The sequence below is a fragment of the Montipora foliosa genome, chromosome 9 (assembly GCF_036669935.1).
Source record: "Montipora foliosa isolate CH-2021 chromosome 9, ASM3666993v2, whole genome shotgun sequence".
Classification (NCBI taxonomy): domain Eukaryota; kingdom Metazoa; phylum Cnidaria; class Anthozoa; order Scleractinia; family Acroporidae; genus Montipora; species Montipora foliosa.
In genome coordinates this window covers 47393190-47408667 of record NC_090877.1, presented here as the reverse complement: position 1 = coordinate 47408667, position 15478 = coordinate 47393190, and the positions used below count along the sequence as shown (strand labels likewise).

The following is a 15478-nucleotide window of genomic DNA, read 5'->3' as shown; positions in this document are numbered from 1 at the left end:
TCCTAGCTTAAGTTCTAGATCAATCAGCATAATAATATATTTATCATTGATTTCTAAGCAACAGATCAGTATAAACCATATAATTTTTATACAGGTGTCTCTGGCACTATTATTTTATGAAGCCTGCAACTGTAATGATCATTTGCAAGGTTAGAAAATCGTTGGATATTGTTTAGCACTTAACACTTAAACTACGAAATCAATGACTTTCATCATTGTTTTTGTGACAATACTTGATAACTGGAAGTGTGTTGCATTATTAAAAATTAATATAAAAGAAATTGATCACAACTTTGTTTATAAATATAGAGCAATGTATGGCTTTAACAGTCATCCATTCATGAACAGATATCAAACAAAATAGCTGATTTTCTGTGATCATTAAAACCAAGGTACTAAACATTGTAGAAGTAAATTGGACTTAAAAGTTTACCAAGGTTTTCAGTAATGCCTAGACTTGTTGCCTTCATGTAAAAGAAAAAATAAAAGTCATGTAAGCAAAATGAAACTGCAAACACAGGCTCCAGGCATTCATGTCTCATTGTACCTGCTGGAATCTGCTCAGCTTATTGCAAACAATTGTAGCAAAGATTCAGTTTTGATCACAAACTCTGAATGGCACTGCTTACAGTGCGACGCGCCTTACCGTGGCCACCATGTAACAACGTTTTTTAAAACTTATACGCCAATCAGGGTGTGCGAATTTGATTTACAGTCACCCCTCCTTGTAGAGTTTGTACGGTTTTAAGTTGAACACTGTTGCATGGGTTGTTGAGTTGACGTATATACATGTAGTTGTCAAATGTGAAAGTTTTTTGGGTGGCCACAGTAAGGCGCATTGCATTGTAACAGTAAAATGTAAAAATAATATTATATTTAGTTTAAGAAAAGAAATTAAAAAACTCATATATAACAAAGTGGCTTTTGTGTTTGTCAACCCTAGTTATGATGATTGTTGCATTTGCATTTTAACGGCTTCCAGAGATTCCATGAACTTTGATTCATCTTCTGTCCGCAATACTGCCCACTTGTTTGGGATACCAATCTTGTTCCATGAATTGGCAAACTCCACAAACATGTCCCAGAAGTCTGACTTTGATGTGTTTTCAAAGTATCCCTTCTCATTAGCAAATTTACGCTGCAGTGAAGGAGTAAAAAATGGAAGTTACCACTGGACATGTATTGTTACAGTAAAGTTAAAAGTTCACATGCATGCCATTCCTTTAATAACAGCTTGGTCTGCACAAAAAATGTTTTCCAGTACAAGTGTTGATCCTTCTAGCCTAAGAGAAACTGGTCTACAGTCCTGATGGAAGCAGAAGCAACATACAAGAAGGAACTAGCTTTTCAACAAAAAGAGTGCCTTTTAACAATGAACAATAAGCCACTTTGGGGGTGAGAGGCTTTTAATATGCTGGCACATTACAAGAATGTGTTTGTGCTTGGGCTTGTATTTGTAGTGTAAACCAGCCCTAAAGGAGAGAGGAATTAGAGCTGAGCTGAGCTTGGGGGAAGGGCTTCATAACAAAACTACCTGCGAAAAAAATAATGTTAATATTTTATTTGATGGATAGAACAGGTATAAATTAAACAATAATGCTAACATGTTTACTCTTTTTTGGCAATTTACGACATACTTATTAATCATGCACCCATTTTGAGGTGAAGAGTTCTCTATTTTAACAACCATTTTACCTCCTACATGTTAAGCTTTGCAACATTCAGACTTAAAGCAAGGCTTTTTATTGACTGTAACAGATAAGAATCATGGAATCTGTACCAGCAACATAGCAGTTTTAGTAGCATTCTTCATATCTTCATCCTTGCTCTTGAAGGGTGCATACAGTTTAGCTGTGAATTCATTTATTTTCAAGTGGTTTAACTTCCTGTTGAGCACCTGCAGCAAAAATGGAAATTCAATGACTAATCAAAGATATTATTCTTCAGAAATGGCAGTGTAGTAGAACAATCCACCATCTAGAGAGGACTTTGATTTATGAGTCAGAGCAAATTGATGGTGTCACCAGGAAAAACAAAAATACACACTGCACACTTTGGCAGATGGTAGCATAATTTCTATTCTGACACTAAATATTAGTCAGAGGATTATGTCCAATGTAATGACAAAAATGCACGTTAACATGGTTAAATTACAGCCTAACTGAGTGAAATAATGTGCATCATCTCTTTAATTAAGGACATGCAAGTCTTTCAATTTCAGATGCAATATGGATCCACCTTTTTTCTGATGTCTGCTCTCCACAGAGTATATTTTTCCTTGCAGTATGATACACAACTTGAAACATGATGTGCGTCAACTTTATCAGTTCCCCCCAGTAATAATGCTATTTGTTCCTGAAAGCAAAAGACACAATGAGTGATTATTTGAATGCTACAAACACAGGAACAATTAAGCTTGTTTTCATGATCAATATTATTACACAAAATACATGTTCCAGAATCAATGTCTGACAAGGGTTCTAAAACATACATGTACATGTACACGGCTGCTGGTAAAAATTGCCATTGACTTCATTAACCTATTGATACCTCAAACACCCAAGGATTCCCCAGCTGACGAATAAAATCGTCTGGTGTTAGACAAGGTAAAATCTGGTAAGTCTCACTTCCAGTAGTCAACGGGTTAATTGAATTTCATTTAAAATATTTACTTACAGCTGCTATTTGAGAGAAACTAGGTGAGTGTCACAACACAATTACCGTACATGTACAAGGCTCCATTGCTCTAGGGTGCAATTATAAATGCAGTTTGCAGATGTTTATTTTTGATGAGGGAGGGAAACTGGAGTAACTTAACAGTCACATTAAGATGGACTCACAGAAAGTCAGCTCAACTATTATTTCAGAGTTGAGAGGTGTGGTTGATAGCTGCAAGGCTACATACAGCCTGACTCTCCATGGCATACAGCACAGGATCTCCCCAAATAGTCACTCATCCATAACCCAACCAAGGACATACATTTTCCTTATTTTTCTCCTTATTTTCAGGCACAGTCTTCTAATACAGAGACCTCTCAACTGATGACAAAGCAATAACTTTTTGGAAATGGAAAAAACATATTCACAGTGTGTTGATTCTTATTTATAATCATTGATTAGAAATACCTTTTACATGTTTAAACTGTACAAAGTCTACATGTGTATTTTATTTGAATGTTTGCCTTGACAGCTCCTAAAAGTCTATGACAGCAATTTATATGGATGTACTAGTAAGCTTCAAAGCAATCACACTCTCATTGTACACCAATGAATATCCACGGCAGATACCTTCAACCTTTCAAGTGCTCCTTGAACAAGCCATGGCCCATAAGTTACAAACACCTCTTTTGCTTTCAATACTAGCTCCCTCTGTGAATTAAAACAATGACAAAAATAGTCATTTAAGACAAAAAAATTACTGTTAGATATTATTCCACTACTGGTATTTTGCATGTCTCAGAGGGTATTAGTTAGAAATAACAATACAAATTTATTTTGAATTCACTTCTTGTAATAATACTGTAAATTATAAGCAAATTGTCGGTACATGTAGTCTGTCTATAACTCATTTTGGGTATTAAGTATTAACTAAAAAGGATAAAATTAATTATTCTTGTAGAACAATAACAAATTTAACAATGGAAACGCTGCTTGTTTGAAATAACAAATTATTGGAATTACAGTAATTTAAATATTACAGTGTACTTTAAAAATTAGGCTTAATGTTAATAATTATTAGAGGTGAAAACAGTGCAGTTAACATTAATGCACATTAATTTTAATGTTGATGCTGCTGCATACCAAGTGCTAGTTAACAATAAGTGACCAAAGTCATTGTCATGTGGGTATCCCTTATCTTGTCTCATCTGACAGCAGGGTCACTTGCAGTTTATTATTTCTTGCTTTATTGAAAAATGTTAGGTCCATCTACATGTATGCATAATGCTAGAGTTGTTAGAGAGGTAACAGGAGCTTTGTCTAATTTTCCAGAGCCACCAATCCAGTAGCACTGCCTACATGTAATTTTGCCAAACAAGAGGTCACCCAATTAACAAAATCTTATGGCATTTAATTTAAGCCTATTGGGACGAGAACAGAACTGAAGACAACACTATACTTACTGAACACCACATACCTCAAAGCCACAAGTTTTGACGGTAAATGGAATCTTTCTTTGGGTTTGGACCTGCTGTTTTAACTCCTTCAGCTCAGCTAGAGCTTGTCGCAGAAGAACTGAGTTTTCTTGGGTCTGTTTCATGAGAGCATTAAGAAGCTTTTCTGAAAAGAATTTAATTTGATTAGCCTTATTATTTTAATGGCTACTTTCCATCTTAAACTCAGCCTTGCTTTGCAGGCAGATTATTTTTAATGCCAGTTCAAACTCAAGAGCAAGGTCCCAAGCTTTCTTTCCAGACTTCACAACCTGGACAAATCTCAGGCAAAGATTGTAATTGCCAGGGATTAATGGATTTTTAAAAATGTTAGGATTAGGATTAGGGTAAAATAATATTAATACATCAGGAAACTTAAACTGTTTGTACCTTTGCCATAATTTTCTTACCTGACAGCATTGAAACACCCCCTTTAGAACACAGTGCAAGACTACATCTAGTCAGGTCGGCACCCTCGCATTCTTTATTTAATCTTTCCTCCCCGGAAAAAAAAATAACTTAAAGGAAACGCCATTTCCTGTATGGATGCACCACATAAATAAACCATAATGTTATCATTATTTTATTGCAGAAATTAACTCACAAGGGAGCCATGCAGTGAGGTCTTTTTGCCCAAATTACCACATGCCAAAGTGGGCACTGTCACGTCACATGAATTATAGTGGCAGGCATTAACAAAGTCACTGAACGCAAAGTCAACATCTGGATTATGTCATTTTTTACCACAGCCTCACATACACAATTCCATTAGTTGGGCTTGGTCAAGAGCTGGTGTCTTACACCTATAAATCACGAGACTTGCTCAATAAACATCATCTTGTATCAGACTATTACGAGGGTGTCTTTTGCAAAGCCAAGCCAAACAATAATTAAGGTATTAAAGTTAGGCGCCAGTCCAATAGCTGAATTTCAAGGATGTGATCTACCGGTATTTGTTCTTATACTTGGCAATTCCTTGGAGACATTACGTGGACTCACTCAACAAATTAAGGTAAAGGACATCAGAACAGTCAGAAGGATTGTTTTTCTAGTCCTTGGGCTGACAAGGAAGGTTTGCCAACACAACACCTTTAGGCAAAGTAGTTGCCGCTGATGGCCAATTAAGTTAAGGAGAGGCTGTGTATGTGTGATTTATTGCTTTAACATTTAATAAAAAGTTGAGTTGAGTCACTCACCCGTCTATCCAGCTGACAAGGCAGGGGAGCCACTCCCGGAGGCAAAGTACTTGCCACTCATATGCATGGCCAGTTAAGGCAAGCAGAGGCTTTGGGGTGCAGGGATGGTGCAGTGGTGAGAGCACTTCCCTCCCACCAAATCAATGTGGCCCGGGTTCGATACCCAGATGCGGCGTCATATGTGGGTTGAGTTTGTTGGTTCTCTACTGTGCACCGAGTGGTTTTTCCCCGGGTATTCTGGTTTTCCTCTCTCCAAAAACCAGCAATTTGTGTTAATTGTTAATTTCAGTTTACAGTGTCCCAATTATTAGCACTCCAGCACTAGGACGACTAGACACTTAAATAAAGTTCCTTTCTTTCTTTCTTTTTTTTTCCACTCATCCGTCAACCCAGCTGGCAAGGCAGGGGCACCACTCCCTGAGGATACCAAAGCATTCTGCATACCTGTTTATTATCTGTTTTGTTGAATAACTTTTCAGTTTACAATTTGTTTTGAAACTTGCTGCAGACAGTGTCTAGGCAAAAGTTTGTGGACTAAAAAAAATGTGTGTTTCTTTGTCTCAAACTGTGGAATTTTTTGGTGATTTCACAGTTCTGTGATATACCGGTAATCCACTTCTGACAGTTGGTTAGCACTTTAGTAACATCTTTCTTGTGGGCTAAATCAGAGACTTCTTTCTTTAGGGTGGAGTTGAAATCTCCCAGGAAGTTAAGCACTATATTGGTTTGCTTGATCTTGTAGGCGGGATAGAGTTTTCGGAGACCCAGTCTTAAATCCAGATACTTTCTCTTCTTATAATCATTCCTATCATTGATCTGTCCAATATTACATACAGTTCCTTCCACTGGGATGGGATGATAACCTTGTTCTTCTTATCAAAGATCGTCATGTCTGGTTTGTTTGCTCCATTCTCTGGTGCCTTATCTATATAATTATATATAGGTGTGTCCCAGAGAATTTTAGCTTTGTCATTTTCCGTGCTTGCTTTCGGGATTGCTTGTTTATACCACACTTTGGAGTCGTCGTTTTCCATGTTACTGATAATAAGAGATGGTAAATCGGCCTTAACATTCTATCATGTCTCGCCTTGTAGATTGTTTGGGCAATAGCAGACTCAGCCGCATTCTTCTGCACTGTGGCACAGTGTGCACACTAAATCTAAGCCTTGTTCTTTTTGTTTCTTTACCCTGTAAACCTTTGTAGGGACGAGCTGTTGTAGAATACTGGTGTGTACACTTAGTACGACGTCCGGTATGTTTTTCCACTTCATGATTGGGTTGAAGTGTTTAGAGATGTCATTGTCTTTCCGTCGTTGAGTGACGTAGTTGCCCAGCCATAGTTGTTCCGAGACTTTTTGTTTGTACTTTGTGTCTGTTGCCTCTTTAATTAATTAATTAAGGGTTTGTTGAATGTACTTTGGACTACTGATTTTGAACATAGTTTCCTTATTATTATTATTATTATTATTTGCAATTTGTTATTGAAATCCCAGTACACCTCACAACCTAATTTACCTGTAGATGGCATTGCAGCAATGACAGTTAGCTGTTTGGCACTGCCAGTGGCAGAGCTGGAAGGAACGTCAGAAGTAGTTCCATGAAGGACTGTTGGCTCACTTGTTCCAGTAGCTGGGCATGAGTAGCTCGACTTGCAAAAATAATAGGAGATGATGTTAAGTTTGGTATCTGACAACCAATGATGTATATATAATATTTTACACCTATTTTAGACTGTGTAGCTATAGACTAGAACTTGAGATGAGACATAATAGACATTTTAGAGCACACTGGCTATTTTTGAAACACAAGATATTTAGAACATCAACACTTGCGTAGGAATTAATAGGATCCTGGTTTTCACATGCAAGCAAATCTTGTTCATTCAATTATAGCATACCAGCTACTCTGCGCATAGACACTAGCAAAACCAATGGAGTTGCCCATTGGAGAGCTATCCACCCTTCGAACAACTGAGGCCTGGTTGTTTGATATGATTCGAAAGCACGCGTCTCGTCGGTTAATTCGATCAAAAGAAGTGCTATCCCTAACTATGCCCATTGTCTCGGTCTGAAAAGAGAAATGAGCTCAATTAACTGGCACGTTTTTTTTTTTTGGCGCAATACCGTAGGACATGTTTGTCGGACGTTGCCAGCTTGCAAAGGACAGTCCTCGCGAAACATATGGGAGCCATATTGGCGAGACCAGGGACCAATACCTCCGCAATTGTCCAATTGAAATGAAGTTATTGAGGAAAATAACAAAATTGTACCTCTGTCTTGTCTTGTAATTCGTCGACATCTTCATCAAAGTTCAACGTTGTCATCTTCTCAATAGAAAAACGAGAAATTTGCAAAAGAATGTCTGCGCGTAGAAATTAAAACAATCGAACTGCCGCCACCAACATCGTTCTAGCGTCGGAAGACATTGGAACTGCGTCGGTACTCGGGTAGTTGCCGGGAGATTCGAGCCAAAGGGAAAAAGGAAAGTACATATTGATGATAATAACCAGCGTTCAAAAGTCCTTGTTTTTATTTCGTGTACAGCCGTTGGTTCAAAAATTAAGGGATAACCAATTCTTTGTGCGTATTTTATTATCAGGTTGGCAGAAGTTCATTAATTCTCGCTGAACCATCGGTCAAGAGACTGAGTACGAGACGACCTCTTGGCGGCGTTCAAAATGGCGGCGGTAAGTGAACATGTGCTGCAGCAACAGCAAAATCCTTCTTTGGTTTTCCCTGGAGGAAAAATAACTGGAAATCGCGTTAGAGCCGTAGATCTTTTATTGATAACTGGTTTTGTTATCTAGCCTTTTGAAGCACAGAGATTCCAATAAGCTCGCGAAATTGTCAAACTTTGTGGCCGTAAAGATAACTTGACAGCGTTTGTAGATTCTGTATCTCTGAATCTGTAGGGTGAAACGGGATGTCATTCTCTTTGTATGCTTCTCCAATTCTCCTTAAAGCCTGAAATGTAAATGAAATTCATTTAAAGAAGGAGAAAATACAGCAACTAAGAATACATGTACTTGTACATAAATTTTGCCATGGTAATAATTATCAACATCTTTACTTATTACTAATGTTAGCTCACTGCCTCTGCAGGTCGCAGCACAAAAAGTTCAGGAAGTGAGAGACATAACAAGAATTGAAAGAATAGGTCAGTGGCAAATTATTATTTGCATGAACTTCAATCATTCGGGTGTAAAAATACAGGTCACATTCCACAAGAGACTAGGAGTCAATGCGCCAGTGATGAACAACTAAGCCAAACGTTTCCCTTAGACCTGAAACAACATTTTGCAGAGTGATTAGGGCTAGGAGACACTTATGGTGTTGTTTTTGTGTTTGTAGCACAATGACATGTACCTTGACCTGTGGAATGCGACCTGTGTTTTAACACCCACCGATTTAAATCTTTACTCAAATTGGCTGACGTTAAATGAAAAGTCTTTTAAAGTTGCATTCTGAAGCAGCAGACACAATGATGTACTGGGGAGAAAAATAATTTAATACCGATTTTCCTTTTGTTGTTGTTTTTTTTTGTTTTTGAAAAATCAAACAGCCATTTCATTTAGAAAATATTTATGTACAAAATAATTATTAATATTTAATGGCGCATTGTACATTTTGTCATGTTGCCTAAAACTAGGCTGAAGCAAAATCTTGTACAGTTGAAAACATAGGAAAGTTATTTTGTGTGGAGCACTAAGAAATGCTAAGCTCTTGGCAAAACTGTCTTCCACATGCAACAAAGAACTGCCTTTCAAAGAAACAGGTTCCCTGTGCTGATGAGTACGGGAAAAGATACCTCTGTCACGGGTGAAAGCTCACTTTGATCGAACCGCGGTCCACAACCTTGTACAGCACTTTTCAAACCGCATTCCCCATGATATGTTTGCTGATTGTGACTTGAGCCTTCTGTGTCCTGCGCATTCCTTTACAGTATTTTCACTGTTGTTAAGTGGTCCCACACAACGTGAAGTATCACGTGAGGATTCGGCTGCTATTAGTAACCACCGCGCATACACTTAACACAACGAGTTTCAACCCATGGCAGAGGTCTCTTTTCCCGTACTCGTCAGCCTAGCGAACGCAAAAAGAATAAGACCTCTGCTAGCAGGAAAAGAAACAGGACTAATTAAGCATTAATAAATTAATGCAAAAAGCGAGACAAGGAAAATATCAGTACTAAAAAAGTCTTACTCTACTTGGAACAAACTAAGCTTGCGAAAAATAACACTGATTACCGTAGTATACACTTTTTTACCTAAATTTAATAGGAGCTCATTCACACATTCGTGGTCTTGGATTAGATGATGCCCTAGAAGCAAGACAGGTACGGTCTAAATAATATTATGACTTTAGTTGCATTTTATTAAAATAACAATTGTATTCCAGAGTTCATCCATTCTTGAATCTGGAACTGTTGATTTATGTATCACAGTAATAATTGGAGTTTGGAATTCGTTTCAGAGATACATTGTACTTTTGATTGACTTTTCTACAGGTTTCCCAAGGAATGGTTGGACAAGTTGCAGCTAGGAGAGCAGCTGGTGTTATTCTAGAAATGATCAAGGTGTGTTGTTTTCGTTTTTTTTCCTAGTGAAATTATTATAATCATTAACCTATTGACTCCTGAACCTTTGCCCCGTTGAAAAGTAAAATCGTCTGGCATTAGACAGAGCGAAATCTGTGAAGTCTCACTCCCAGCCGGGGCAATTGGTTAATGGTTGTTAGATTGAAGGCATTTCTCTTTGGTTTAGTTGATTCTCCCATATATAGACATTATTTGTTTATTTATTTTGCTGCTTTTTTCATGTTTCTTTATGTTTAGTGTGTCTTTTTCTGCTTGCTTGTTTATTTTAATTTATGATGATTTTAATCTGATTTTGCCGTTCATTCATTTAATGTGTACTAGCCTGCGTGGCAGGCACAATAACGTGGAGAGAAGGTGAGAAAAACACATGAGGAAAATGCACGAGGGGAAAAATGGGAGCGCCCCTCCCATTTTCCCTTTCTTCCCTTTTAACGCCTACCATGCAGGCTAAGGTGTACAGTCGTAAGTTAGGAAGGGAGCTCATAGTAATAAGCCCCCTTTTTGACTTCCTTGCCAGGAATAAGTTTTTTTTCTTTTGTGTAATTAATGTTAATATAATTCCTTTAAAGTGCACCTAACCCCAAAATATTTTTTTCGCTAAAAATATAATGAATCTTTGCACCTGTTCGAAACGCATTGCGGCCATCTTTTCATTTTTCTAACAAATCCAGTCATTTTATAGGCTTCGAAAGTTGCGAAAAACAAAGCATCTTTTGTTCACAACCGAGTCAGAAGGGGAGTGGGTCTATTCCTGATTTGACGTCACAATCTACTTTGCATGCATTTTTACAAAGAGTTAATGCAATGTAAATCAGTTTGTGATGTCAAATCAGGAATAGACCCACTCCCGTTCTGGAACAGATGCAAAGATTCATTTTAGTGAAAAAAATATTTTGGGGTTAGGTGCACTTCAACTATTACACTGTATATATATAGGATTGCTTGATATATATATATATAATTTTTTTTATTCTTGGCAAAATAAATAAATGTGAAATCTAACCCATTGACTCCTGTCTAACGCCAGACAATTTTACTTGTCAGGGGGGGTGGGGGGGGTGTGATCAAGGAGACAATGGGTTAACAACCTCCATATTCACTCAAAAATGACTCGTGGGAGTGAGACTTCATATATTTTACTCTACCTAAGACCAGACAATTTTACTCTCCAATTGGGAGCAGTTAAAGAGGCTGCTCTTTTTTACTTCTAAAAACATGTTTGATGTCCACGTCAAACCAGGAATGGTGAAATCTTTAGGCTTTAATAATACATGTAAGACCTCTGTGGCATTTGCCTGCCATAATTACTAATTACATGGACAGTACAGGAATTTGCAGCAGGCCCTTCATTGGATTGTTTTGTTTTCGTAGGAAGGAAAGATTGCTGGCCGAGCAGTTTTGATTGCAGGGCAGCCTGGAACTGGAAAAACAGCGATTGCTATGGGTAAAATATAAACTTTTTCATACAAAACGTTAGGACCTTTGTGATAGGTGTATACTGGTCAATACTTGTACTTTTGCATTGTCTGTAAAGCTTAGGTTTTTAAATTATTATTATTGATTATAATGATATGAAATGCATCTGTTTTCAATACATTTTCAGGTATGGCACAGTCGCTTGGTCCTGATACCCCTTTTACTGGCATAGCTGGCAGTGAAATTTATTCGCTGGAGATGGGCAAGACAGAAGCTCTGACACAGGCATTCAGAAGGTCTATAGGTGTTCGAATAAAGTGAGATGAACAGTTCTTTTAAACGTCTTATATTGTACCTTGGTTACAAGTTTGACCACTGAGCACTTGTGAAGTACATCCATTACCATGAAATATTAATTTCACAGACGAGTGTGTTCGACAATATGATTTTGATTAAATTAATCTGATTACATGAATGATACAAGTTCAGGTTGTACAATGTATTTCGAGGAAAATGTTATTAACCAGTAAACTTTCAGCCCATACTACCTGAAAAAACACAGTTAATCATCAATATACATTGTAAATTTTACTGTAGTAGAACTCTTTTTCCTTTGTTAACAATTAATTGGAAAATAGCACAAAAAATGAACAATGATATGTTGTCTTTATTGATTTGCTCTCATCAATAACACAGTCATTGGAATGGTGACAGGAAGGAAAAGATACCTGGGTCTATGAAATGATGGCTATATTTAATAATAATTATTAATAATGACGAACTCAAGGGGTCCTTAACAATGTATAAAATTTAATTCAACTGGGAGTTGGTATGTGCCTTGAATTAATAATTAATTGCCAAAAATTTGTAAGCAAAATTATTTTGCTGAACAAGGCACTTTTCTGTGAGCGAGTGAATTAAGTGAAATCCTTATGAAAGATTGTGTGGATACTCTTCTTTTAAAAAGTGGCTAATTAAAGACAATCACAGAGATGTTTTGATGATCTTTTTTTTTCCAAAAACCTTGTTTTCACAACTTTTTAGGGAAGAGACAGAGATCATTGAAGGTGAAGTGGTTGAGATACAAATTGACAGACCAGCTAGTGGAACGGTAGGCTACTCTTTATTTTATGGTGATCAGTGTATACTACAGACTTTATTATCAAGTTATTTGATAACTTTTGAAGTAGATGCCCAGCCTAATCAATGTACATGTAAGCAGCGCTCACTCTTGTCTTTTACAAAATGTTTGAGTGAAAATCAATGCAGAGTAGCAGTGACTGGCGAATTTCTGACAAAGACGGTGGTATACCGCCAGTGACCGGCTTCTAATGAAACCCCTGGTTTGATAGAAACCAAATGTTACTGTGTGTTACTTTGTCACAATGAATTTTGTTTAACCAATTGACGAGTTCCTAAACCACCCCCATTGTAGACAGAGTAAAATCTATTAAGTCTCACTTCAAGGGTTCAATGGGTTAAGCATCAATCTTATAGCTTTTGCAGTAGAGGAGGAATTAAGGAGGTGTGCTACATGTACATTTTGTTCAAAGTTACTTTGAAGAAAATTTGAGAATGGGGTAAAACCAAAGATCCTAATGGCAAACTCCTTTGAGCAGAATAGCTATAGAACTAACAAACTCAAATCTTCAATATGATGTTTAGCTTTCATCACATTAAATAAGAAGTGAAAATGATTTTTTCCAGGATTTTACACTTTATGGATCACTTTTGCTGGTGACTTATTCCATAATTATTTTGGTTATTTCCTAAAGTAAACAGTGCCTAATTGAAAACATGTTTTCAAGTCAATAGCCCACTTTCGAAATATTAAAATTCAGTCGTAAACAAAAGGTATCATCTCGAGGCTCTGGGGATAAACTTATACAAATCCTTATATTTATTCCCCAGAGCCTCGATATGATGCCTTTTGTTTCTGGCTGAATTTTAATATATCGAAATTGGTCTATTGCAAATAAAAACTAAGAAAATAAAAGTTCCCCATGCATTTCGCTGTCACGCATGATCTTTAATATTCGGTGTAACCTGCAAAATTTATTTGCAATACTTTTTCAAAAAATCTTTAGTGGGATTGATTCAATACCTCCAAATTATTAGAAAAAATAATCACTTAAAACAGTTTTGTACAAATCCTCTCAATTTGCATTTTATTTTCATATGGCATTAAGTTATCTACATGTGTCTTTCATTCTCAAATCCTTCAGGGAGCCAAAATTGGCAAGCTTACTTTAAAAACTACAGAGATGGAAACAATATACGATTTGGGAACAAAGATGATAGAATCTCTTACAAAAGAAAAAGTACAGGCTGGGTTGGTATCATCACTTTTTTAAATTTACATGTACTGTTACAGTAGTTGTTAAAATTTATTCCCTTTTGAGGAGATGTTTTTTTGAGGAAATCAGAATCTCAATTAGGGATATTTTTACGCTTTAAAACTATGCAGAGAAAGTAGATCTTCGTAAGTACTCTTGGTATCCAAAAAGAATAAATTGGATGTAACCATGCATTCTTTAGAGATATTAAGCTTCAGTTTGAGAAAGAACGCCATGCAGTGCTTTGTACATGTTCATTGTATTTTAGAGCTTTGTACAAATATTGTTCATGAATTATCGTTGAGAAATGCATGGTTACCCCCAATTTTCTTGTTGGATTTCAATAACACTTTTTAAGATCTACCTTTCCTGCATAATCATAAATTGGGGCAAACATACCTTTGAATTAGTTGGCACCGTCTCTAATGATGTGGCTCATGCTTATTCCCTCCTGGTTATATCTCTGAGACCCCTTCCCATCAAAAGAGTAAAATGCAGGCAATTACGCTTTGCTTTATAAGTAAAGCACATCATCTAATGCATGTTCTTTTCTTTAATTTAAGAGACATTATAACTATTGACAAAGCTACAGGGAAAGTCTCCAAACTTGGCCGATCATTCAACCGAGCACGGGATTATGATGCCATGGGGCCTCAGGTAATTGTGCATTGTAACCTTGGTGTATGAGATTATTATCACCTTAAAAGTTAAAATGTATTTCTACAGTCAAATTATCAGTCAAATTATCGCCCAAATCTTGGTTTTTTTTTTTTTTTTTTTTCTTTTTCAGACCAGGTTTGTTCAGTGCCCTGAAGGTGAAATACAGAAAAGGAAAGAAGTGGTTCACACTGTCACTCTTCACGAAATCGATGTCATAAACAGCAGAACACAGGGTTTTTTGGCCCTTTTTTCAGGTAACAAATTCTGCCTCTTAGCCTTTGGCACCCAGATAATTTTTGCCACGACATAACCCACCCAGCCTTTTGAACTTAGAACGTGTGTGCTTTACATACAGTGCACACTCTTTTTTTTGTGCACCAGTCAAATCAAGTCTCTAACATTCTCCCTCAGGGGCCAGTTGTTCACACGATGGATGGGGCTATCCACTGGATAAATCACTATTGGTTTCGCTATGACTTATCCGCTGGATATACCCGGTAGATAAGGCCTAGCGAAAGCAGTTGCACTATCCAAGGGATAGCTATTTATGTGGTGGATAGCGCTATCCACGTTTTGAACGACTGGGACCAGGTATTTAGATCCTTACCATACACCTGTTTGTCCAATATAGCGGATAAGTCACTGTGCACCCCTACCTCCCTTTCACTGGAATGTTTTAGCAGGAGACCAGAGGTGCCCTTTAATCGTGATAGCTTAATGATCCTAGCTCAAACCTGATCCAGCACATAGGTTTGATATTCCCAAACCTCTTTCCTTTAGCAAGTCAGAAGCAAATCCTCAATTTGACGCAAACCTCCTATTCCGACATTATTTGAGGTTACATCCCGAGGAGATTAAGATAATCAAGTTTCCGGGGCAAAAATTGGAACAAAAAAAAAACATTGTGCGTGTGGACTGTTTAAACAGTTTGAAACCTGAGACGACTTTTGATCCAACGATTTGAAAAAAAAAAGTTGATTACGTAAAATTTAATACTATAGTTACGCTCTCCTGATTCAGTATCCAAAAATGCGTTGGTTATGTTGTTGAATAGTGCTCAAACGCCTTCAACTCCATTCAAAATCGTAGAGAACAAATAAAAGGTTAAAGCTATGTTGAATGA

The 15478-nt window shown here is 37.1% G+C and overlaps 2 protein-coding genes across 3 annotated transcripts in view; one reads left to right on the top strand and one right to left on the bottom strand.

The window, feature by feature from the left end:
- Positions 1 to 23: 23 nt before the first annotated feature.
- Positions 24 to 7775, bottom strand: LOC137969498 (uncharacterized). 2 transcript variants are annotated; one of them, XM_068815780.1, is made up of 7 exons: positions 7617 to 7775; positions 6863 to 6995; positions 4136 to 4278; positions 3289 to 3369; positions 2239 to 2355; positions 1781 to 1897; positions 24 to 1138 (listed from the first exon to the last, which is right to left on the bottom strand). In XM_068815780.1, exons 1-7 carry the CDS (start codon positions 7668 to 7670, stop codon positions 944 to 946), a joined length of 840 nt encoding a protein of 279 aa, XP_068671881.1. In that variant the 5' UTR covers positions 7671 to 7775; the 3' UTR covers positions 24 to 943. The 2 variants fall into 2 exon arrangements, with proteins under 2 accessions (XP_068671881.1, XP_068671882.1); XM_068815781.1 differs by lacking the exon at positions 7617 to 7775 and adding an exon at positions 7245 to 7385.
- Positions 7776 to 7994: 219 nt separating this feature from the next.
- The window catches only part of LOC137969497 (ruvB-like 2), a 16481-nt gene continuing 8997 nt past the window's right edge, over positions 7995 to 15478 (top strand). Inside the window, exons 1-10 of the mRNA XM_068815779.1 lie at positions 7995 to 8033; positions 8449 to 8503; positions 9627 to 9682; positions 9854 to 9922; positions 11315 to 11387; positions 11547 to 11676; positions 12404 to 12470; positions 13585 to 13691; positions 14259 to 14352; positions 14486 to 14609. Coding sequence (XP_068671880.1) covers positions 8025 to 8033; positions 8449 to 8503; positions 9627 to 9682; positions 9854 to 9922; positions 11315 to 11387; positions 11547 to 11676; positions 12404 to 12470; positions 13585 to 13691; positions 14259 to 14352; positions 14486 to 14609 — 784 coding nt within the window. The 5' untranslated portion in view covers positions 7995 to 8024. The remainder of the gene's footprint in view (positions 8034 to 8448; positions 8504 to 9626; positions 9683 to 9853; positions 9923 to 11314; positions 11388 to 11546; positions 11677 to 12403; positions 12471 to 13584; positions 13692 to 14258; positions 14353 to 14485; positions 14610 to 15478) is intronic.